Here is a 26,476-nt window from a genome sequence, read left to right as displayed (position 1 = left end):
AATTGAAGGAGATTTTATGCTGGAGTAAACAATATTTTTTTTAAAGTTTCCTTAGCTTCTTTTTAAAAATTTACTTCTAAGACTAATTCATTTAAAAAAAAATTTATTTATAAGTTTTGGGTCTCTGCAGGATTGGTAATGATTAATAAGTTTTTGGATATTTGGGGAAGTTATGGAAGTTCAGGAAGCTGTTCATATCTATAGTCTTATAAAAACCTAATACGAGCTATATATATGTTGTGTTGCTTGGAGAACTGCCAGTTTTCTGAAACACTAATAGAAAACCTTAAAACATAGACTTTTAGACTTAAAAAAAAAAAACTTTTTATTTTGAAATAATTTTAGTCTTACAGGGCAGTTGCAAAAATCATGCAAAACCTATATAGAGAATTTCTAGGCATAGAACTGACAGTTTTCAAGACCTTTGAGCAAAGTAAGTGAAGGAGTTCCTTGTTTTGTTAGTTGGCCCATTTAGTTAGAAGCTGGTAAGTCATTTATCATTTACTTGTTTATAAGTGAAATTGTTCTTATCAATATGTGGACCCCAGTTTTAAAGTATGTCACTTGTGAATACAATGTGGAATATTATTGAATATCAATAACTTTATTCTCTTGTTAATTTTTTATTCCCAATAGGTTATCTGAGTTTCCACATTTTCGAAATAATCATAAAACTGCAAGGACGTCAGATACAATTAAAACAAAAGACCTTAAATCCAGATCTCCCCATTTGAACAATTGTTCAAAGACTGATCACAGAGTGAAAAGTGGTGTTTCTAAAGATATGCATCATAGCACTTCACTGCCAAACCTGGAAAAGGAAGGAAAATCGCATTCTGAAAAAAGGAGCACTTCACATTTGCCAACATCTACCGAAAAGCATTGCACCAATGGCATTTGGTCACGTTCCCATTATCAGGTTGGTGAGAGTAGCTCAAATGAGGATAATAGAAGAGGGAGAATAGATATTAGACAATACAGTAGAGGAACTGATAGAATAAGAAAAGACTTTAGTACTAGCTGTGGTGATGGTGAAATGTGGAACACAGAAGTTGGTCAGAGGCAACAAGGACGTCCTGAGAAATACAGCAAAGGTGAACCAAAGGCTGAAAGTAAAAATTCCAAATTTAAATGTAACACAGATTCAGATTATAAAATCGAACGTATTAGCTCTTCTTGGGAGAAAGAGACCTCTTCTAGAGAAAGGTCACACACTCGAGTAGACTCCCAAAGTGACAAAAGACTAGAAAGACAAAGTGAAAGATCACAAAATATAAATAGAAAAGAATTAAAATCACAAGACAAAGAAGAAAATAAAATTGACCAAAAACCTAAACCAGTAGTAAAGGACCAGGATCATTGGAGAAGATCTGAACGAGCATCACTTCCTCATTCCAGGAATGAAATAACAAAATCCTCTCATAGTTCAAGCAAATACCATCTAGAAGAGAGAAGAGGAAGGGAAGAGTATAAAAGAGATAGGGGAGTAAGTAATCATAGTTTTCAAGATGGAAGATCGCCATCTTCTCTTGCAAGCAGTAGAACTCACAAACACATTGACTCCAAGGAAGTTGATGCTATACACCAATGGGAAAGTACATCTTTAAAAGCAGAAAGGCATAGAACTGAAGAAAAGAGGAAAAGAGAACGAGAAAGCAAAGAAGAAAACAGGCATGTGCGAAATGAAAAGAAAACACCTACAGAACATTTGCAGAAGACTAATAAAGAAACTAAGAAAACCACTGTTGATTTGAAGAGACAGAATGAGCCAAAAAGTGATAAAGATAGCATCTCTACAAAAGAAGTTTCTGAAAGAACAAATAATAAAGAGCTTCCGGTAAAATCTGACAGTGGTCCAAATGAAACAAAAAACAAAGACTTAAAGTTGAGTTTTATGGAAAAATTAAACTTAACTCTTTCTCCTGCTAAAAAGCAGCCTGTTTTTCAAGGTGATCAGCATAAAGTAACTGCTGCTCCTAAATCCAGTGGCATATGTGATTTGGAGTCCTTGGTACAGGCTAAAACAGTAGCATGTGTTCCATCTGTCAATAAACATATCACAGAGGAAACCAGATCAAAGTTATTGGAACCAAAAGATGCTCTTCCAGCAGTATCTGAACTCAGGATCAGTATTCCAGAAAACAAAATGGAAGAAAATCATTTGTTAGTAAAATCTGTTGAGAATACTATGCACTGTGAAGTGTCCCTTTGTGATACAGAGACTTCCTTCTCAGCACCTTTGGAAATGGAACAAACAGAATCCTTGTTTCCAGCAACAGAAATGGAACAAACTATTAATGACACAAGTCCTATAGTAATGGACTTATTACAAACAGATGTTTCTCAAAGCTTTGGCTTGGAATTGGATACCAAACAAAATGATGATTTAAATTCTCATGGTATTTCTGAAGGTGTAGAAACAAAGGTGGCTTTTTCATCAAAATTGGCAGAATCCAATGAAAGCATTTTGCAGCCTACAATTGAAGAAACTGGCATTTTGCCAATAATCCTTTCAGAAAATGATAACCCAAAATTTGAGCCTTCTCTCATGAATACACCATTTGTTGAGAATAAGTCGTGTCATTTGGAACCTTGCTTACCTAAGGAGACTCTAGAAACTTCACTGCACACTGAGTTAATGAACCATAAAATAGAAATTGGTGAAACAAATTCAGTATATCAGGATGATGAGAACTCAGTTCTGAGCATTGACTTTAATCACCTGAGACCTATTCCAGAAGCCATCAGTCCTCTGAACAGTCCAGTGAGACCTGTAGCAAAAGTTCTTAAAATGGAAAACCCGTCCCAAGTTCCATTATATAACAACAGTCATAAAGGTAATGTTTATATTATCCTCTATAACTTTTTTTTTTGTAAAAATGTAAAATCCATAACCAAGGTAAAGTACCTTTTCTTCCTTTTTTGGTAACAGTTCATTACATACTACTCAGTCCATTGTTAACCAAGTACCTACACTGAGCCTCTAGTCTCTAAATTTAGGTAATTCTGAATTATTTTTACCAAAAAAAGAAAAAGGTAGGACAGATTGTCTCAAATACTCTTTGCTTGCTGTTCAAAGGGCATCATCAAACCGAGGCATAGATTAAGTGATGCTGCTAATGTGAAGTAAACTACTCTAACAGTTAGTGGTTATCCAAATGACCAAACTATGACTATGACTATTGTCATAGTTCATAACTTCTGAAAAGGTTTTTTAAGATCAGTAAAGGCGAATGATACAAACAGAATAGTGGGCATTGATATTCTGCTTAAAAAAAAAGCTATTAAAATAATGAATTGCTTCAGCACTCACTTTTTATTACATTTAGGATGGAAATGCTAAATGACTAAAACTTCATGGTTATTTGACTTTAATATACTTTTCTCTTCCATAGATGTGTTTCCACCAGATTCAGCTCATTCTGTCTCCAAGAGTCTGTCTGATGATCTCAATAAGGAAAATAAAAAGCCTGTTCTCAAACCTGATCAATACACAGAAGCAGACTCCTGTAAGAATTCATCTTTAGATGAATTAGAAGAAGGAGAAATTATAAGTGATAGTGAAAAATCCAAACCACAATCAAGTTTTGAAAAAAATGTCAAACCTAGAGCTTCTGCTGAAGCACAGAATACAAAAACTAGCCCAGGAAGCAGGAAAAGACCTGTGCATTTGGATAAAGTCAATCGGAAAACATCTTCTGTAAAAATCCAGACCAATGGCAAATGGAATAAAACACCAAGTGAATCTAGCAGATCTTCAAAAACAGGGAAGAAAGATAAAACAATGAGTACTACCAGTTTGGAGAAAATAGTCCAAATTATTACTGTACCGTCTTCTGTACGAGAGGTTCTGCATATGTTACGAATGATAAGAAAGCATGTTAGGAAAAATTACATGAAATTCAAGGTAAAATTTTCATTAATACAATTTCATAGAATTATTGAGTCAGCAATTTTGAGTTTCACATCACTAATTAAACACCTTGACCTATCAAAAATCTCTAAATCAGTAGCGACTTTACAAAAGAATCTCTGTGATATTATAGACTCTAAACTTAAGCAAGTTAAAAAGAATGGCATAGTTGATCGTTTATTTGAGCAGCAGCTTCCAGATATGAAAAAAAAATTGTGGAAATTTGTAGATGACCAACTTGATTATTTGTTTGCAAAACTTAAGAAAATTTTAGTAAAGTTTTGTGATTCTATAAACTTTGGAAGTGATAGTGATGAAGGAAAATTTGAAAAAACAAGTAAAGAGAAAGCTCATTATTCAAATTGTCAGAAGAGGAATGCGGAGAACTACAACAAAGAAATACTGAAAGTAAAATCCTCAAAATCAGAAGACTCTGTTCATTGTAAGTCTTTACTAGAATGTAAAAAGTCTGAGGAGAAACATCAAGACCAAAATAACTCTAATATCAATACAGTAAAGAATGATGTTAAAAAGCGTTCTAATACCTGCTTTGATAATATGAAGACTTCTCCATCCAAAGAGCACTCTTCGGCACTAAACTGTTTAGGCACCCCTAAGCCAGGAAAAACAGAAGGTGGCACTGTAGAAGATACACAAGCATCCCAGCATGCAGCTTTGAAGCCAGAACGTAGTTTTGAAATTCTTACTGAACAGCAAGCATCTAGCCTTACTTTTAATTTAGTGAGCGATGCACAGATGGGTGAAATATTTAAAAGTTTGTTGCAGGGTTCTGACCTTTTAGACAACAGTGTTAATTGTCATGAAAAAAGTGACTGGGAGTTGAAGACTCCAGAGAAACAGCTACTAGAGAGTCTTAAGTGTGAATCTATACCAGCTTGTACAACAGAAGAGCTAGTTTCTGGGGTGGCTTCTCCAAGTCCTAAAATGATTGGTGATGATAATTGGTCATTATTATCATCTGAAAAAGGTCCTTCTCTATCTTCAGGACTTTCGTTGCCAGTTCATCCTGATGTGTTGGATGAAAGTTGTATGTTTGAAGTATCCACTAACATAGCTTTAAATAAAGATAATGTATGTAGTTTAGAAAAGAATAAACCTTGCGTTTCTTCCATACTTCTTGAAGATCTAGCTGTCTCTTTAACAGTACCATCACCTCTGAAGTCAGATGGCCATCTCAGTTTCTTAAAGCCTGAGGTTTTGTCTAGTTCAACTCCTGAAGAAGTTATTAGTGCCCATTTTAGTGAAGATGCCTTACTTGAGGAAGAGGATGCATCTGAACAAGATATTCATTTGGCTCTGGAATCTGATAATTCAAGTAGTAAATCAAGTTGTTCTTCATCGTGGACAAGCCGGTCTGTTGCTCCAGGCTTTCAGTACCACCCTAATCTACCCATGCATGCAGTCATAATGGAAAAGTCCAATGATCATTTCATTGTGAAAATACGGCGTGCTGCACCGTCTACCTCCCCTAGTCTTAAACAGTGTGTGGGGTCTGATGAGTCATTGGCATCTTTGCCCAGAGTGGGAAGGGAGGCTGATACAGCAACAGAGAAAGAATGTATTTTACGTCAGAACTCAGTTTTTAAAACTATGGATGAATTGGGAAATTCCGTAAAAAATGTTGATGGCGGTAAATTGACTGATGAAGAACAAAATTCTATGATACAAACACAGGTTCCCGATATATATGAATTTCTTAAAGATGCTTCAGGTAAAGTGGGTAGTAGTGATGAAGTGACTGATGAATGTTTCAAGTTGCATCAGGTATGGGAACCAAAAGTATCTGAAAGCATTGAAGTATTGCCTCCAGCGGAAAAAATTCCACAATCTGTTGAGGATCATCTTCCAAACACGTACATAGACTTAAAAGATCTGGTAACTGAGACCAAAAACTTGGGGGAATTCATAGAAGTAACAGTTTTAAATATTGATCATTTGGGATGTTCTGGAGGCAACCTGGATCAAAATGTTCAAATATTAGACAGTTCTTTGCAACCTAATACTGTAGATGCTTTTATTGACTTGACACAAGATGCTTCAAGTGAGAGTAAAAGTGAAGATAGCCATCCTGCTTTAACCGTTGAAGGTTTGGGGTGTCAAATTATAAATGAAGATGAGGAAAACTGTAAGGAAGAAAAAGTGCATGTGGTTAAGAGACCATTGGAATCCATTGTTGATGAATCCTATATTGATTTGACCATAGAATCTTCCAGTCCATGTGAAGTAAAAAAGGATGATTTAAAATCAGAACCAGCATCAAATTCTGATAGTTCAGAGTTGCCTGGAGCTTTGAATAATGCTCACAAAAAGAGAAAAAAACCTTCTGATCTAAATCATTCTTCTCAGAAAAAACAAAGAAAGGAACCAGACTTAACCACTAGGGAAAAAAACAAGAAAATTACTCAAGATTCAAATGGGAGTGATAAAGCTTTCCAAAAGAAAGCCAATAAGAAAAGGGTACTTGCAATAAATAAAGATCCCTCTTCAATAAAGGCAAGTCCAGGGAGTAAGGATCCATCAGCAGCACCTGCCAGTTCTCCTGTGAGCCTTTCTGCAAAGAATGTTATTAAAAAGAAAGGAGAAATTATAGTTTCATGGACAAGGTAAGAATCTCCTTGTGAGACATTTAAATTACTGAATATTTGGAGAGGCCGGGAATCTATTCTGTCATGTCATCAAAATTCTAATCCTATCCACAATGAGGGAAGTGATGGCTTCAAAAGGGCCAAATAATTAATAGAAAATACATTCCAAGGTAGTTTCAGTCCACCTGTACTGTGGAATTGACCACAGCAATGGCTATTACTAGGACATGTGTTTATCACCACTGACAGAGCTTTTAACTTTTTCAGCTTAAAAGATTTCTTTCATGTGGAAGGAACCAGTATAAGCACATTACAGAAAGGAGGAACGATAGGTGCTGAAACAGGGTAAAAGTTGGAGTCATTGCAATTGGAGTGTTCCCCTGAAAATTTTCCAGTTTGACAAACAGGTTATACTTTTCACTATGAGAACTTTTTAAGAAACCCAGTTTCTTGACCCCATTTCAGACAAAATGGGAACCACAGTAGTGACTCAATGGACTACAGGTATACACCATCCTTCTCTGACTAGAGTGCTTAATGAGGGAAGCTGAATTTTGTTAAAAATTAGTGGTTATTTTGTTTGATTTTGCAGTCCTCTAAGTCCTTATTTTCAGGTAATTTTTCAGATGGATGAATAAAATCTCAGATTATAATAACACACATTGGTTCAGACTAGTTAAAATCTATTCTAGTTCTGATACTTTTGTGTAAGTGATCATCTTGGGCTCTGGTTTGTGTGTTTTTTTGTTTTATTTTGAATTTATTTATTATTAGAGAAGTTGTAGGTTTACAGGAAAAAAATCGTGCAGAACAAGAGTTCCCATATATTCTCCCTGAGACAGTTTACCCTATTATTAACACTTTGCATTAGTTTGGTACCTTCGTTTCAAGGATGTAACAGTATTATTATAGTTATACTATTAACTATAATCCATAGTTTACATTAGGAATCTCACTAATGTTATGCTACCATCACCACCAGCCATTACCAAAATTTTCCATCACCCTTGACAGAAATTCTGTACCAAACAATTTAGCATTAACTCCCCATTCTCTATCCCCATCCCAACCACTGGCAACCTGTTTTCTAGTTTCTGAGGCTATGAATTTGCTTATTCTAATTATTTTATATCAGTAAGATCGTACAATATTTGTCATTTTGTGTCTGGGTACTTCATGCAACATGATGTCTTCAAGGTCCATCCACATTGTTGCATAGTATGTATGTTGTATGTATATACCACATTTTGTTTATTCATCCATCTGTTTATATATAGTTGCGTTGCTTCCATCTTTTGGAAATTATGGATTGTTCTGCTATGAACATTGGTGTGCAAACATCTGTTTGAGTCCCTGCTTTCAATTCTTTGGGGTATTTACCTAGAATTGAAATTGCTCAGACATATGGTAACTATCTTTAACTGAGGAACTGCCAAACTGTTTTTCACAATGGATGCACCGTTTTACATTGCCATCAACAATGAGCAAGTGTTCCTATTTCTCCACATCCTCTCCCAACACTTATTTTCCATCTGTTTAGTAGTAGTCATCTAGTAGGCATGAAATGGTATCTCACTATAGTTTTCATTTGCGTTTCTCTAATGGCTAATGATAACAATCATCTTTTCATGTGCTTTTGACCTTTTGTATATCTCCTTTGGAGAAATACCTATTCAAGTCTTTTGCCTATTTTTAAATTTTTTTAATTTATCCCCACACACACACCTTGCTTGCTTGCTGTCTGCTCTCTCTGTCCATTCACCACGCACTCCTCTGTGTCTGCTTGTCTACCTTTGCTGTGTCATCTTGCTGCACCAGCTCTCCATGGGTGCAGGCTGTCAGCTCTCAGGCGCAGGCCATCATATCTCCAGGGGTGCGGGCCAGTTTGCCTTTTTGTTTTTGAGTTGTAGTTGTTTTGTTTGGTTTTGTTTTTTGGTTTTTTTTTTTATTTTAGATATTAAATCCTTATTAGTTCTGTAGTTCCAAAATATTTTCTCGCGTTCTGTCAGTTGTCTCTAATTTCATGATGAAGTCCTTTGATGCACAAAAGTTTTTAATTTTAATGGGGTCCCATTTATCTCTTTTTATTTGGATTGCCTGTGCTTTGGGGGTAGAATCTAACAAACAATTGCTTAACACAAAGTCTTAAAGATGTTTCCTTATGCTTTCTTCTGGGAACTTTATGGATTTGGTTCTTATTTTGAAGTCTTTATTGATTTTGAGTTAACTTCTGTTTCTGGTGTAAGGTAGGAATTCCACTTCATTCTTCTGCACGTGGATATCCACTTGTCCCAGCACTGTTTTTTGAAGAGACCTTCCCCATTTAGTAGTCTTGGCACCTTTGTTAAAGATCAGTTGGCTGTAGATGTGAGGATTTATTTCTAAACTCTCAATTCAATTCCATTGGTTTATATCTCTGAATATATCTCTATAGCCCTTGCGTTAATACCATGCTGTTTTTGATTGGTGTAGCTTTATAGTAAGTTTTAAAATTGGGAAGTGTGAACCCTCCACTTCTGTTCTTTTTCAAGGTGGTTTTGGCTTATGGAGCCCCTCACTCTTCCATATTGATTTGATGATTGATTTTTTTCCATTTCTGCAAAGAATGCTGTTGAATTTTTCTTGGGATTGTGCTGAATATGTAGATTGCTTTGGGTAGTATTGATATATTAACAATATTTAGTCCTCCAATCCATGAACTTGAAATGTCCTTCTCTTTGTATAGGTCTTTGTAGTTTTCCATGTAATAGTCCTTTACAGCCTTATTTAAATTAATTCCTATATATTTTATTCTTTTAGTTGCTATTATAAATGATATTTTCCTTTGATTTTCTATTCATATTGTTTCTTACTAGTTCATAGAAACACTACTACTACTGATTTTTCCATGTTGATCTTGTACCCTGGCAATTCAGTGAATACATATATTATCTCTAGTAGCTTTGTTGTAAAATTTTCTATAAGTAGGATAATGTCATCTGCTAATAGGGAATGTTTTGCTTCTTTCTTTCCAATTTAGATGCCTTTTATTTCTTTTTCTTGCCTAATTGCTCTAGCTAGAACTTCCAGTATTGACAGTGGGCATCCTTGTCTTGTTCCTAATCTTAGAGCGTAAGCTTTCAGTCTTTCACCATTGTGTATGATTTTAGCTGTGGATTTTTCATATGTACTATTTATCAGAATTGAGGAAGTTTCCTTCTATTTCTTGTTCTTTAAATGTTTTTTATCAGACAGTGTGTTGGATTTTGTCATATATCTTATATGTGTCAATTGATGTTTGGTTTTTTCCCCATTGATTCTACTAATATGTATTACATTAACTTTGTTATGTTGAACAATCCTTGCATACCTGGGATAAATCCCATTTGATCATGCTGTATAATTCTTTTAATGTGCTGTTTATTCACTTTGTAGTATTTGTTGTGGATTTTTGCATCCTATGTATAAGTGATTTACGTTTTTTGTGTAGTCTTTGTCTGGTTTTGCTGTTAAGCTGATACCAGCCTCATAGACTGAGTTGGAAAGTGTTGTCTCCTCTTGGATTTTTTGGAAGAATTTGAGCACAATTAGTGTTCATTTCTTCTTGGAATTTTTGGTAAAATTCACCAATGACTCCTCTGGTCCTGTGCTTTTTTTGGTTGGGGGGTTTTTGATTACCAATTGAATCTCCTTTAGTCAATGTAGGTATTTTGTATCTTTCTAGGAATTTGTCTTCTAGGTTATCTAACCTGTTGACTTACAGTTGCTCATAGTTAATTCCTGTTAAAAATCCTTTTTAAAACTTTATTTGTGTTTATTTATTTATTTCTCCCTATCCACTCATTTCCTGAGGAGGCGGGGAACCAAACTGGGACCTCCAATGTGAGAGAGAAGCGCTTAATCGCTTGAGCAACCTCTGCTCCCTGCTTTGTTGTGTTTCTCATTATATTTTCCTTGTGTCTCTTGTTGCGTCAGCTTGCCACACCTGCCCATCATGCAAGCTCGCCGTCTTCTTTAGGAGTCACCGGGAACCAAACCAGGGACCTCCCGTGTGGTAGGCGGGAGCACAGTCACTTGAGCCACTTTGGCATTCCTAAAATTCTTCTCTATTTCTGTTGGGTTAGTAATAATGTCCCTCCTTTCTTTTCTGGTTTTGATTGTTTATGTACTTTGTCTCTTTTTGTTTGTCAGTCTAGCTAAAGGTATCTTAATTTTATTGATCCTTTCAAAGAACTAATAATTGGTTTCATTGATTCTCTCATTTTTAAAAATAATTTCTTTCATTTATCTCTGCTCTACTCTTTATTTCCTTCCTTCTGCTCACTCTGGGTTAATTTGCTCTTTTTTTTATAGATCTTTAATTATGAAGTTAGTCTCTGATTTGAGATCTTTATTTTTAATGTAAGCATTTAGAGCTATAAATTTCCCTCTCATTATTTGCTGTCTTTGCAGCATCCTGTAACTTTTGGTATGTGGTATTTTCATTTTCTTCTGCCTCAAGATTCTTCCTGATTTCCCTTGTGATTTTTTTTCTTTGATCCATTGCTTGGTTAAGAATGTGTTGTTTAATTTCCATGTATTTGTGAATTTTCCAGTTCTCCCTCTGGTATTGATTTCTAGCTTCGTTCCATCCATTGTGGTCAGAGAAAATACATGGTGCGATTTCAATATTTTTAAAATTTATTGAAATTTATTTTGTGGCCTAATATATGGTCTCTCTTAGAGAATGACCCATGTACACTACAGAAGAATGTATGCTCTTCTGCTCTTGGGTGTTCTATATATGTCATCTGGTCCTAGTTGGTTTTTAGTATTGTTCAAGTCTTGTCTTTCCTTATTCATCTCTATTCTGTCCATTATTGAAAGTTGTGTGTTGAAGTACCCTGCAATTATAATTCTCTATATATTGTGGGGGTGTGCCATTAGGTGCACGTATTAATAATTGTTATGTCTTCCTTTTGAGTTGACCCCTTTATCAGTACACAGTGACCATCACAGTAACAGCTCTCTTTTGATTACTCTTTGCATGGTATATTTCTTACAGCTTTTCATTTTCAACCTACTTGTGTCTTGAATTATTTTCCCCCTGTGATGGCTCCCTTGTCTGTTTGCTTGTTGTTTGCCACTCAATTGTCTGCTCATTGTTTTGGGTTTTGTTTTGTTTTGTTTTTTTTATCATCTGCTCATTGTCTGTTTTTTGTTTTGTTTTGTTTTTTTTCCCTTTAGGAGGCACCAGGAACCAAACCTGGGACCTCCCGTGTGGGAGGAGGGTGCTCAGCTGTTTGAGTCACATCCTCTCCCTGCGCATTTGTTTTTGCTCATTGTCTTGCTAGTTGTTTCTTTGCTTGTTTTTGCTCATTGTCTACTCATTGATTGTTTTTGCTGGATGTCTGCTCATTGTCTTTTTTAGAGGCCGCGCTCAGTTGCTTAAGCCACATCTGCTCCTGTGTCTTTGAATTATTTAAACTGAGTTTCTTTTATACAGCGTAAGTTTGTGTCACACATTTTTATCCATTTTGCCAACCTCTGCCTTTTATTGGGGGGATTAGTCCATTGCATTTAAATTAACTACTGAAAATTGCAGAACTTCTGCCATTTTATGATTTGATCTTTGAAGTCTTATACCTTTTTGGCACTCAGTTATTCCACTAGTACCCACTTTCACATTTATTTGATTTTTTGTAGTGTACTTTTTTTTTAAGATGTATTTATTTATTTCTCTCCCCTTCCCCCCCACCCCGGTTGTCTGTTCTGTGTCTATTTGCTGCGTTGTCTTTGTCTGCTTCTGTTGTTGTGAGCAGCACGGGAATCTGTGTTTCTTTTCGTTGCGTCATCTTGTTGTGTCAGCTCTCCCTGTGTGCGGCACCATTCCTGGGCAGGCTGCACTTTCTTTCGTGCTGGGTGGCTCTCCTTACGGGGCGCACTCCTTCCGCGTGGGGGGGGCTCCCCTACGTGGAGGACACCCCTGCATTGCAGGGCACTCCTTGCATGCATCAGCACTGCGCATGGGCCAGCTGCACATGGGTCAAGGAGGCCCGGGGTTTGAACCGTGGACCTCATGTGGTAGACGGACGCCCTAACCACTGGGCCAAGTCCTCTGCCTGTAGTGTACCATTTTGAGTTCCTTCTCATTTCCTTCTATATATTTTTCATATACTTCCTTCAAGGTTATCGTATGGCTTAAATTTAACATCCTAATTCATAACCATAGGTTTTTTTCCATACCAACTTAACTTCAATATCCTATAAAAACTCTATTCCTGTTTCTCTCTGTCCCCCCACCTTTTTGTTGTACTTGTTATAAATTACATCTTTATATGTTGCATATACACAGCCATAGATTCATCCTTACTTCCCATGCATTTGCATTTTAGAATTTCTAAGAAGTAAAAAATAGATTTATGTACCAAAAAATACAATATGAAATTACTGGCATTCATAGTTACCCATATTGTTACCTTTACCAGAGGTCTGTCTTTCACTTTGATAAATTGTCTAGTGATCTTTCCTTTCAGTCTGTAGAAATCCCTTTAGCATTGCTTATAGTGCTCACAAATTCCTTCAGCTTTTTTTTTTATCTGGGAATGTCTTAATCTCCCCCTCATTTTCCAAACACGGTCTTGCCAGATATAAAATTCTTTTTTGGCAGTTGTTTTCTTTCACTACTATATATTTTATCCCACTCTTTTTGCCTCCATGATTTCTGAAGAAAAATTGGCATTTAGTCTTATGATGACTCCATTGTACTTAACACATTGCTTTTCTCCTTCCATCTTTCAGAACTCGCTCCTTGTCCTTGACACAGGATAGTTAGACTGCTGTGTCCAAATGTGTTTCTCTTTGAATTCTACTGTTTGGGGTTAATTGGGCTTCTTGAATGTGTATATTTATGTTTTTTGATAAATTTGGGAAGTTTTAACTTCCAAATTCCAAATTCAAAGGAATTTGACTATTCCTTCTGCCTCTTTTGTCTGTCTTATTCTGGGAATCCTCTTATGCATATATTATTGTACACTTGACAATGTCCCACAGATCTCTTAGCTTCTGTTCTGTTTTTTCATTCTTTGTTCTTTCTGCACCTCAGCCTGAATCATTTCAACTGTCTTGTCTTCAAGTTCACTAATTTTTTCTTTTGCCAGATCCCATCTGCTGTTTTGAAATCCTTTAGGGAATTTCTCATTTCAATTATTGTAGTCTTCAACTGCATATTTCTCTTTGGCTCCTTTTTAAATTTTCTCTTTATTGATATTGAGATTCTCATAATGGTCATTCATCATTTTTCTGTTATCCTTTAGTTCTTTCTTTGTGTTTTCCTTATCTTCTTGAGCATATAAAAAATATTTTTTTTTAAGTCTTTGCCCAGTATGCCCAAAGTCCAGTTAATGGTTTCTAAACCTTTATCTTGTTCCTACACTTTGGCCATTATTTCTTGTTCTTTTTTTTTTTTTTTTTGTCTTATAATCTTTTGTTGCCCACTGTATGTTTTAGTATTTTAATGTGTTAACTCTGAGATTTAGTTCCAGGAGCTAACAAAAACAAGCCAATGCATTTTTACATCTTTGTCAAAGAAGGTACTAAATCAATGCTATGAGACAATAATAGGGAGAATTGGAATTTTTTCTTTTGGACTAAGGAAAACGTACAGAAATCTGAGGTGTTGTTTGTACAATTCTTTGATGAAAGTGAGAGCTACTGAGTATACTTTCAATGGATTGTGCAAGGTAGAGAATGAACCATGTGGTGGATAATGGACTGTGGTTAACACTACAAATATGAGAATGTTCTCTCATGAACTAAAACAGATAATACAGTACTAATACATTGTGTTAAGAATAGGGAGGTGTATGGAAAAAATACACCAAATGTAAGCTATGGACATGGCCAGTTGTAATTTTTTTTTTTTTTTGAGGTACCTGGGCCAGATTTTGAACCCGGGATCTCATATGTGGGAAGCTGGCTTTCAACCACTGAGCCACATCAGCTCCTAACCAGTAGTAATATTTTGATAATGTTCTTTCATAATCTGTAGCAAATGTTCTATAACAAGGTGTTGGTGAAGGGATGATGAATGGCTTCATGCATGACTGTTTTGTAAGCTCACGACTTCTCTAACAAAAAAGTATTAAAACAATGGAAAAAATGCCTTTCACAGTCTTTGCCAATTGACTGCATTGCCTCTTGCTTTCCTTCAGGGTCAGTCCTTGTATCAAGGTTAAACTGGGCAAAAATGAATTGCAGGGTCCTCTGTCTTTTTTAAACATGTTTCTTGTCCTGGGCTGGTGCTCTCATGGCCTTAGAAATTCCCTCCAATTCCCCTGTTTACAGGAATCTGAATACCCTCCCATTCCCTATGAGACAGACTTCCTTCCCTCTCCAGGGTGTTCAATTGGATATCTTAAAACTGAGACTCCTTTGCTCCCTGCTACTTTTATTTAATTGTTTCTCACACTGTTTAGCTGTCTACAAGCTACTTTTGGCTGCCTCCCAATAGATTGACATTGACACAAAGCACCCCAGTATGTGCGTTCAGATTATTCTGCTACCTCATGAATAGAGCCAGGGACTAACCCACACATCACTGGGGAAGGGATTGTGGCTGGAGAGGGCCCTATAAGGGCACCAGAAGCTTTGCTTCTACCATTTTTAAAATGACATTTTCTTGATTTGTCACTTACCCAGTTACTACAACCCTTTAACTGTTTTCCACAGTTTTGAGGAAGATGACTTTGCCAGTTTTTACTAGTTCAAAGATTCTGTAGAGGAGGAACAGCACCCTGGAGCACCTTATGCTGTCTTGGGTTGACTGGAAGATGGGCCCTAGTTTTTAAATGACTGTATACATCAAAAGCTTAGAATATTGTTTTCTAAAACTATAATTTTGTTGCTAGAAAAATAATTTGCTGTATAAAATTTGGAAAATACAGATGAGGTCAAATAGTAAAATCATCATCTTATTTCTCAGAGATAATCATTGTTGATATTTAGGTATATGTACTTTTTTTCTATGAGTTTTAATTTAAAATGTCACCCATATTCATGGACATTCAAGGAGTGGAATTTTTTTTATCCTTCCACTCTAATGCTAATGTAAAAAAAAAATTTTTTTTCTCCCTTAGGAATGATGACCGGGAAATTTTATTGGAATGTCAAAAAAAAGGACCATCAGTGAAAACATTTACTTATTTAGCTGCCAAATTGAATAAAAATCCAAATCAGGTAACCAATGTTTATATCTATTGCTTCATAGATCTTGGTACTCTAAATTCTTAGCTTTAATCTATATAATTTTAAAATGCCAAAAATTTGTATACATTTGTCAGCCAACTTTTTAAAAAGTATGGCACTTAATATAGGACTATTCAATAAAAACTACTATTGTTTAAAAAAAACTATGGAAAATTTTGTCTGGAAAAACCCAGATTTTTTTTGTTGTTATTGTCTTCCCATTTACTTATTTGATTTCAGGTAATTCTGTAATGTTTGCTTGTTTCAGAAAGTTTAATGTTGAAAAGTTAAACTAGCAATCACTTTTAGTATGGAGATATTTTGTTTTCTTCAAAGTAGTTTATTTCTTTATTATTGAGGATAAATTTCCTGCCTTCATGTGTTTTGTGAAAGTATTTACCAGAGATGGAAATAATATTGTTGAAATTTTAATAATTAACACTGATTTTTATTTTTTCAGGTCTCAGAAAGATTCCAGCAGTTAAAGAAGCTCTTTGAGAAGTCAAAATGCAGGTAGTTAATGGTTACACTACAGGACACTAGTAAAGTAAATGTTTACACTAACAAATAATGGCCCGTTAATCATAGAAGATGTGAGTAGTAGTGAAAGACATCCAGTTGAGTTCCTGCTTCAGTCACAGGTTGGTGGATGGCTGCTTGCACAGGTATCTAAGGCTACCACATCCCCAGAGATGTGCTCAGAGTTATGCCTGCTGCGGTTCAGATTAGCATGACCGCTCTCCTCAGTGTTTTGATTACTGATGGGTCTAATGTGGGGGGAAATAAATTTGATGGTCCAACTAATAATTTTTTAATAGATGAAACAAAATTCAACATTCTTAAATAACAATGTTTCATAACCAATGAAGTTTGTGCAGGCATTGGATTTAATACTTCTCACATTAAATGAGTGGTAAAATAATTTAAAATGGACAAATACCTACATTCTTAAACACAGGGTCCATTGTCATCTGAATAGATGGTATGATTTTCCATGTTAAATTATTAACAATGTTCACAGACGTGTCCTGTTTTCGTTAGCCATTCTTGTACAGTTTTACTAAGGTAATATTTAAATTATCAGCAGGTTTTTCCTGAAACACCTGCGTTTAACTAGTTTTATTTTTATTTAAGGAAAATTGTAAAAAATATTTAATTCATTCCTACATCTTTTGATTTGTAGTCATAATTATTTGAGCAAAAAACAACTGATTTGAGATTAAATTAAATCTGAATTCAATTAAATCTGAATAAAAGCCATATTTGGGCATAGTTCTCAGTATGAAGTGTTTTGAATATTTTAAAATTATGAATCCCTATTTCTTGAACCAATTTGAATTACTGTCTTTAGATAATCTTTTAATTTTCATATCTTCTCAGAGCAACTAGTTTGCTAATGAGATATACAAAAGATACTAAGTAGTTTACTGTGGAGTTAAATTCTCCTTACGTAATTGAGAAATATAAGATCAAATAATGAGGAATTTGGAGAGAAAGCTTTTTCTAAAGAACCTTTTAAAAAATACCTTAAGGCAAAAAGTGGCCAGGCTCTTTTTTCAGATTCTCTTTAACGTTTTTTCTGCCTTTAAGAAATAAACTGATGTGGGTTTTCTTGTTTTATTTGAATATTTATCTTAAAATATGATTTCCATTCTCTTGTGAAGAGAAAGTAAATTTATGAAAGAATTAACATTTATTTGGAAGTGATACTTATTAGTTTGAAATTTCCAAATTCCTTTACGAATCTGCAATCTTTGAATGACTTTAATACTTAAGATTTTATTTGCTTGCATGATAGCACATATAGTGGGTTGTTTCATTCCTAGCTTGTCTCTTTAACTGTTTTTTTAAAGTACTATATTTTAATTAAATTCTTGTCAAAATCAAAGTATAATAGCAATTATTAAACTGATTCTTTAAAAGCTAATTCTTTAACACTGATTTGTTAATACAGAACTCATTTAAAAGGTTAACACTTTGAGAAATCTTCATGTCAAAATAAAATAGGATCATAACTTTAGCATTTTCTTACATTACAGATAAGTTGCTGAATTCCTTGGAGTCTTAATTGATTTTGCATGCTACACAGAAGCTTGGAATTCCTCATGTTTTAAATGGGGAGTTAGAGGGAGTTTTATCACATTTTTGATTACTAGATGATAATCTGCATTTGTTATTTCCTGACTCATTAGTCTCAAGTCAGTATGTTCAGCTTGTTCTAGTAATCAGTCTTGGTTACCTGCTACTGGTCAAGGTATTTATTATTAAACATGATAGAACTTGTTTTCAAAATGAAAGCAACAACAGTATAGTATTGAAAGCTTAGTTTTGATATTTCAAAGAAATGGTTTTCTTTTCTAAATTTTTAAAAATAGTTTTGTAGCATTTTAAACTTAAGGACTATTTCATTCAAGTTTCCACCTATTTTTATTTGCTTTTCTAACTGCCTCTCATTTTGGTACATTGCAAAATAATTTAAATAGTGTATTTGTAAATATGTATAATTATAATGATGTGTAAAGTACCTTATATGTGCTTGGTGTTTGTGTACACATAAATAACTTTGTCTAGCCAAGAATTTTTTATCTGTATAAAGGTTTTTGCATAAAGTTTGCTTTCTATTACAGTAATGTATAAATAAAACCTTATAAAGTTGTTATATTTTGAATAAAGTTTCTTTTAGTGTGTTTTAGATTACAGTTAAAACAAAAAAGGATAAAACTTCCAGGGAAGATGATGGGTGGTATTTTAAAATGGTCTGTATTGGAGGCATGACTGACTGCCATAAGCAAAATCACTAGAGAAAACTGATGCCATTGCATGTTATCTGGCAGCCAGCATTGCACAGTGAACCCCAGACCTCTGCTACAACTGTCCACACAGATAAAATCAGTGCTGCACAAAAGCCTTCTGTGTGGAGATTCGGGGAAAGCAGGTAAGGATTGACTAGTTTGAGCATTAATTTTTTAATCCCTTTACAGACTCAAAGGACTGGAGAGTTCAGTCTAGATCCTTGAGTCTAGGATGTGCCTTTTCCAATTGCCATTTCTCCTAGGGTCAAAGGGAGCCCTAACCCAAATGAGTGCTTGATTGACAAAGAAAAGAAAAGAAAAACTAATATTAACTGTGGTTTTTCAGTACTGAGGCTCTCCACCATTCAGCTTGTCCCCTTCCCTCTTTTTGAAACCCCCTATGAAGACTTAGAAGGCTGACCTTAACCCATCCACAATGTATACTGTCCATCAAAAGAACCCATACCACCAGGTAAATAGGTTCACAGGCCATAGTAAAATGAAAGCTAAGCAATACGACTGATTGAATAAGAAAACAAAAAACTGGATTACATAGACCATCAAAATTTAAAATAACCTAATAAACTCTGAAAGAAAAAAATAAGGAAGATTTTAGCAGTGTGATAAGGAATAAGAAAGAACCAAGTAGGAAAATAATAATGAAAACCAACATTTAAAATAAAGTACATAAGAGAATGGAGGAAAAATAGAATAGGCACAACTGAAAATAAATTAATTCATTGAGAAATCAGATTGAGAAACTCTCCCAGAAGGAAGCGAGGGGGAAAAAAAGATAAATAGAAAATGCAAAAGTAAATATATGAGATAAAGGATTGAGTAGATATGCAAATGTTCATTTAATAAAAGAGGCCCAGGGGAAGCAGATGTACTCAACTGATAGAGCATCTGCCTAACATATTGGAGGTCCAGGGTTCGAACCCAGGGCCTCCTGGCCCATGTGGTGAGCTGGCCCACATGCAGTGCTGCCGCACACAAGGAGCACCATGTCACATCGGGGTGTCCCCTGCATAGGGGAGCACCATGCGCAAGGTGTGTGCCCCACAAGGAGAGCCACCCCACACAGAAAAAGTACAGCCCGCCCAGGAGTGGCGCCGCACACACGGAGAGCTGAAGCAGCAAGATGATGCAACAAAAAGACAGGTTCCAGTGCCCAACAAGAATGCAAGCGGACACAGAAGAACACAGCGAATGGACACAAGAGCAGACAACTGACAGGGAGGGGAAGAGAAATCAATAAAAAATTAATCTTAAAAAAAAAAAAAAAAGAGGCCCAGAAGGAGAAAAAACTAAAGTGGAAATTTAAAGGGTTATAGAACCATTCTTGATGAAGTCCAATTTATCATTCTTTTCATTTATGGTAGCACCTGTTTAAGATATCTTTCTGAACCCCAAGGTTATGAATTTATGAATATATTTTCAAAGTTCTATTATTTTAACTTTCACATTGATTTTTCTATAGGGTATGAAGTAGGGGCTAATTTAATTTTTTTAATATCCAGTTGACCAACAATATTAATTTACACAGAAAACCTGTTGGGTTTTATTTTACTGGAATTGCATTGAATCTGTGAATCAATTACAAGAGAACTGACTATGTTCTGCGATTGAATCTTCCAGTCCCAGAACATGGTCTATCCTAATATTTATTTAAATATGTGTGTGTCTTGCACAATTTTTGTTAGATGTATTTTAGATATTTGCTAATATTTGCATCCATAAGTGATTCATTTGCATATACTTTGCTTCATATCTAGCAACTTCTTAACCTTTTATGCCAAAAATTTATCTGTAGATTCTTTCGAACTTTCTATCCAAAATAATAGTTTTATTACATCCTTTGCAATTTTTTTTTGCACTAATATCTCCCATATATGGTTGTTTAGAAATGATAATAGAAGTATGATTACAATTAGATAATATCCTTGTCTAATTCTCATAGGGAATCTCTTCTTGATATCTTGGGGAAGACTTTCAGTATTTTGTCACTTTTTTGTTGTAAATTTTTTTTAAATGATCTTTATCAGATTAAGGAAGTTCTCTTCAGTCCTTGGTTTGCTGAGGGTTTTTTAAAATCAAGAAAGAATGTTGATATTTATTAAATACAATCTCTGTGCCTATTGAGAATTTTCTCCCTTTATTTTTTTTAATGTGGTGAATTATATTGATTTTCAATATCAAACCAACCTTGTAGTTTCAGAATAAACAATACTTTAATGTATTAACTTTACTATATTGCTGGGTTGGTTTACTAATGTTTTGTTTAGGATTTTCTGCATTTTTTCTCATGAGTGAAATTGGCTTGAGAACTTCGTCCCTTTCAGTTTTATGGTGAAGGTTTATGCTGGCCACATAAAGAGTTAGAAGGTGTTCCATTTTATTTTTCCCCTATCTATAATAGGTGAAAGGTGGAATCAGTAAAAGACATCAGCGTAAAGCATTGCTGTACTTTTGTAAAACTTTTAACATATGTATAATAAAATTTATGATTTTAACCATTTTTATCCTGTTTGAAGTTCTTTGAACATCATAGTATATCTATATTCATGTCTTTAGTTACATTTGGGAAGTTTTCAGTCATTATTTCTTTGAATATTCTTTTGGCTCCTGTCTCTGGGATTCCCACAATGTGTGTATTGGTAGGCTTGATGGTGAACCACAAGTTACTCAGGCTGTCATTTTTCTTCATTCTTTCTGCTCCTCAGAGTGGATGGTTTCAGTTGTCTTCTCTGCAGGTTTCTGAATCTTCTGCTAGCTGCAATCTGCTGTTGCACCTCTCTTTTACTGTGGTCTTCCATTCTGTTTGGTTCTCTTTCATAATTTCCATCTCTCTATTGATATTCTCATTTTAAAATCATCTGTCATTTCCTGATTTCCTTTCTTCCTTTGTACATGTTTTCCTTGAGCTTTTTTGAGCATCTTTAGGACCACTTTGAAAAGTCTTTGTCTGTAGTATCCCCTGTCTGATCCTCCTCATTGATGATTTCTAATCTTCTCACCTCCTTTGCCATCACTTCCTGTTTCTTTGTATGTTTTGTAATCTTTTGAAACCTGGACATTTCGATATGTTAGTGTGTTATCTCTGGAATTTAGACTAAGGCATCTGCTCTTTAAGATTGTATTAAGTAGGACACTTTACATCGCACCATAACCCACTGAATGGACTGGGAGAGAGTGTAAACTACAACATAAACTATAATCCATGCTGTATAGCAATGCTCCAAAATGTACTCATCAAATTAAATGAATGTACTACACTAATGAAAGAAGTTGTTGATGTGGGAGGAGTGGGACATGTGGAAGTGGGCTATATTTTTTAATGTAACATTTTGTGTGACCTATGTATCTTTTTTAAAAGTTAAAAAAATGAAAAAATTTTTTAAATTCTGATTAAAATGTGACAAAAACTAAAAAATATGTATTAAGATAGTTCACTGACAGACTTTCTCTCCTTGAATGCCAGGAGCTAGCAAAAAGGAGAAAAAGGAAATACTTCCCAGTCTTCACAGATTGACCTTTGTAAATGATCACTCCTTCAGGCCTTATCCAAAATATGAGTGGGATTTTTAAATTTTTAATAATTTCATTCCAAATTTTAAAAATAAAATAACAGGCAATTCCACAAGTTATAGGAGCATTACTCCTAAAAAGTTATGTCCAGGCGCTTTCATCTCATCTAATTCCAACTACTAACTCACCTTTTCCTCTAGTGTTCAGAAAGAAAGATTAGTTAAATCACATAATCAAGGTCTCCTTATTAAAAAATGAAGAGGAAAAAAGCTCATAATATGAGAGAATAGTTTCAGGCCAAAGCAAAGAAGTTGATCCTTTCTGAACACGAGACTTTACTTGGGCATTGCTAGTGTGACTTTAGGATTTCCCCCATTGGTTCCAAATGTCCCCTTTACCAAGGAAGCTTTCCTTGTGGTCCTGGGCACTGTACAGCCCCAGCAATCTCTTGCCCTGGGCACCCGTTTGACTGTTCTCCCACAACTCTGGGAGTTCTGTGAACTGTCTTCTACATGCAGGACAAGTTCTGGTATGGCAAGTCTCTGGGGACACACATGCTCCCAGTGTGTACGCAAGGGTTACTCTGCTCCCTCTGGAACCAGGACCAGTATCTGCTCTGGGAGGACAGGCCAGCTCAGCCACTGAGGGTGGGAGAGGGTATAGTGAGGGTGCCATGAGATCTTACTATTGAGTAGCCTTTTTCTTGATTCACCTCTCACCCTGTTCCTACAGTCTGTTTTCTGAGGCTTTGAGAAAGATTTTCTGCCAGTGCTTGCTGGTATTTCAAAGCTTCTCTGGTGGGGATGGAGCCCTGAAGTACATTGCTCTGCCATATTTATTGGATCCTTAACCATTTTTAAGTGTACAATTAAGTGACATTAATTACTTTTGTAGTGTGTTGCCATCACCACCTTCCATTTCTAAATATTCATCAACCAAAAGAGAAACACTACCTATAACGGGAAGCGGATTTGGCCCATTGGTTAGGGCGTCCGTCTACCATGGGAGGTTCATCTACCACGGAAAGGTCATGGTTCAAACCCCAGGCCTCCTTGACCCATGTGGAGCTGGCCCACGCGCAGTGTTGATGCACGCAAGGAGTGCTGTGCCACTCGGGTGTCCCCGCGTAGGGGAGCCCCACACGCAAGGAGTGCACCCCATTAGGAGAGCCACCCAGTGCGAAATAAAGTGCAGCTTGCCCAGGAATGGCGCTGCACACACACAGCTGACGCAGCAAGATGACAGACCCAAAAGAAACAGATTCCCATGCTGCTGACAACAACAGAAGTGGACAAAGAAGATCACGCAGCAAATAGACACAGATAGCAGACAACTGGGGCAGGGGGGAAAGGGAGAGAAATAAATAAAACTTTTTTTAAAAAAAAGAAACACTACCTATTAAGCAATCACTCCCCATCCTCCCATTGGAACCCTTAGTAACTTCTAATTTGTTTCTCTAACCTTGCTTATTCTAGGTATTTTATATAAGTGGAATCATACAATATTTGTCTTTTTGTGTCTTATTTCATTTAGCATAAAGTTTTCAAAGTTCATCTATGTTTTAGCATTTCTCAGAACTTTATTCCTTTTTACAAGTGAATACTATCCCATTGTGTTAGTCGGCCAAAGGGGTGCTGATGCAACATACCAGAAATTGGTTAGTTTTTATAAAAGGTATTTGGAATAGGAGCTTACAGATACCAGGCCATAAAGCATAAATTACTTCCCTCACCAAAGTATTTGGAGCAAGATAGCTGCCGATGTCTGCAAGGGTTCAGGCTTCCTGCGTTCCTCCGCTCCTGGGGCTTGCTTTACACTGGCTTCAAGGTTCCTTCCTGGGACTGGCTCCTCTTTCCTCTGCATGCTGACTTCCCAGGGCTCCATTTCAGTCTTCAGTATCAAACTCCAACATCAAAACTCCAAAATCAGAAAGCCTTCAACTCTCTTCTTTGCCATACCTTTTATCTGTGAGTCCCCACCCACCAAGGGGTAGGGACTCAACGCCCTAATCATAACTCAATCATGCCCACGTACAGATCAAATTACCAACATAATCCAATATGTCTTTTTGGAATTCATCAGTTATATCAAACTGCTACACTCCACCCTCTGACTTCCAAAAAGTCATTACAATATTCAAAAAAGCCTTCAATCAGTTAAAATGCAAGTACTAAATCATACAATCAATTTAAAGAAATACAGTTTGTCTTGGGACAAAGCCCTGTCTAGTATAGACCTCAGGAACTTACAAAACAATTCATCTGCTTCCAATACACGAATGGACGGAAAAAGGGTAAACATTTTCATTGCAATAAGGAGAAATTGGGAGGGAAACATGAGTTACAGTTTCTCTGCCATTGAGTAGACCTGCATGGCTTCCTCTATTTGATTTGAAAGTCTGAGAGTCATTCTTAAGATGATGGTTTCTTCTCCTTGGGACCTAATGGGAACCCACCCTTTCCACATGCTTGACCAACGGCCATTTTCTTGGTTCCACCCTCATCAAGCATCTGGGTGTTGACCAAGCTCCAGACCTCTCCCTCCAAGAGTGTTGGGGTGATTGCCATACCTTACCCAATCTTTGGGTTAGAGTCTTAACCCTCCTAGCACAGTGATGTGAAGACAACCTTCCCCCTAACCTTTGGCATACAAGCTCAACCCTCTCGGAACGAGTTGACCACCTGGCCTTCCCTAACCTTTGGGGAACAGGTCCACCCCTCTCAGACCTGTGGGATGCTGACCTTAATTGTCCTAATCCTGGGGAACGTGCTCCACCTTCTCTGTACCTTGGAGTGGCAAAACTCTCCCAGAACATCCACTCTCTTTAACTGCTGGGGCAAACTCGCCCTCTCTGTACACATGAATGGGGTTCTTCTCTTGGCCCAAAATGATGTCCTAATTCCAGATCTCAGCTTCCATTGTTTTCCTCTTGATGTTGTTTCCCCTTCAATCTTTCCTTTCCATGTCTTTTTTTTTCTCTCTCCCCTCCCCCCCCACCTACACGCCCCCCCCCCCCAATTGTCTGCTCTCTGTGTCCATTCGCTGTGTGTTCTTCTGTATCCACTTGTATTCTTGTCAGTGGCAACCAGAATCTGTGTCTCATTTTTGTTGCGTATCTTGCTGTGTCAGCTCTCTGTGTGTGGCGCCACTCCTGTGGGCAGGCTGCACTATTTTCGCGCTGCGCAGCTCTCCTTATGGGGCATACTCCTTGCACGTGGGGCTCCCCTACGCAGGGGACACCCCGGTGTGGCAGGGCACTCCTTGTGCGCATCAGCACTGTGCATGGCCCAGCTCACCACACGGTCAGGAGGCCCTGGGTTTGAACCCTGGGCCTTCCATGTGGTAGGTGGACACCCTATCCCTTGGGCCAAATCTGCTTCCCTCCATGTCCTTTTTATTCCAGGCTGACAGTGGTTTTATTCATACAGCTCTCAAAAAGCTTATTGGTTTGGCATGCAGGAAACAGGTCCAAGCCTTTAGACAGTAAGACTTTACACAAGTCTTTCCTAGATAACTGCATTTGATCTTGATTTACCAGTTCCAAGTTTAGTTTAATTCTCAATGGGGCACTTTCATCTGGGAACTTGATTTCTAGAGGCTTGGAATTTCCAGAATCAGTTTCTGTTTTCTTTGTGCCGGATAGTTACATCCTCAGCATATCTCTCTCATCTAACATTTTGCTATAAGCTGCAAGCAGAAGCCAAGCCACATTCTCTGGGTTTACTTTGGAAATTTCTTCAGCTAAATGCCCAGGCTTGCCATTTTCAAATTCCGCCTTCCATAAAACACTAGGAGTTAATCTTGCTAAATTCTCTGCAATTTTAAAACATGGAACGCCTTTCCTCCAGTTTCCAATAACAGTTTCATCATTTACTTCTAAGGCATCTTTAGCATCCATATCTAGGCCTTTTCCATCAAGCATTTCACAGTTCCTCCAAACAATACCCCTTACCCGTTTATAAAACCATTCAATCACTTTAAATGCAAAAGCACTTCCCCACTCCTTGATACCAGATTCTGTATTAGTCAGCCAAAGGTGTGCTGATGAAAAATACCAGAAATTGGTTGATTTTATAAAGGGTATTTACTTGGGGTAGGACCTTACAGATACCAGGCCATAAAGCATAAGTTACTTCCCTCACCAAAGTCTACTTGGAGCAAGATGGCTGCCAGCATCTGTGAAGGTTCAGCTTCCTGGGTTCCTAACGTTCCTGGGGCTTGCTTTTCTCTGGGTTCAAGGTTCTTTCTTCCTGGGGCTTGCTTCTCTTTCCTCTGTGAGTTTACTTTGCTGGGCCTCCAGCTTAAGTCTTCAGCATCAAACTCCAACATCAGAAACCTTCACATCAAAAGCTCCGACTCTGTCCTTTGGCATGCTTTTTATCTGTGAGTCCCCACACACCACAGGAAGGGGACTCAACGCCCTAATAATGTGG

General features: G+C 36.6%; 1 protein-coding gene across 2 annotated transcripts in view; it reads left to right on the top strand.

Annotated features, from left to right (window-relative positions):
• Positions 1-18,382, top strand: part of CASP8AP2 (caspase 8 associated protein 2) — a 68,792-nt gene extending 50,410 nt beyond the window's left edge. The window contains exons 7-11 of one of the 2 annotated variants that reach the window (XM_058307148.2): positions 637-2,837; positions 3,396-6,537; positions 15,615-15,714; positions 16,184-16,236; positions 17,763-18,382. In XM_058307148.2, the coding sequence (XP_058163131.1) occupies positions 637-2,837; positions 3,396-6,537; positions 15,615-15,714; positions 16,184-16,236; positions 17,763-17,766 (5,500 nt within the window). In that variant the 3' untranslated portion in view covers positions 17,767-18,382. Of the gene's footprint in view, positions 1-636; positions 2,838-3,395; positions 6,538-15,614; positions 15,715-16,183; positions 16,241-17,762 lie in introns of those variants that run through there. The other variant, XM_058307149.2, reaches the window with a different exon arrangement.
• Positions 18,383-26,476: the final 8,094 nt, after the last annotated feature.

Source organism: Dasypus novemcinctus, chromosome 11 (genome assembly GCF_030445035.2).
Source record: "Dasypus novemcinctus isolate mDasNov1 chromosome 11, mDasNov1.1.hap2, whole genome shotgun sequence".
Taxonomy (NCBI): Eukaryota; Metazoa; Chordata; class Mammalia; order Cingulata; family Dasypodidae; genus Dasypus; species Dasypus novemcinctus.
Note: the sequence above shows the minus strand (reverse complement) of the source record. Positions and strands in the feature narration are given on the sequence as shown.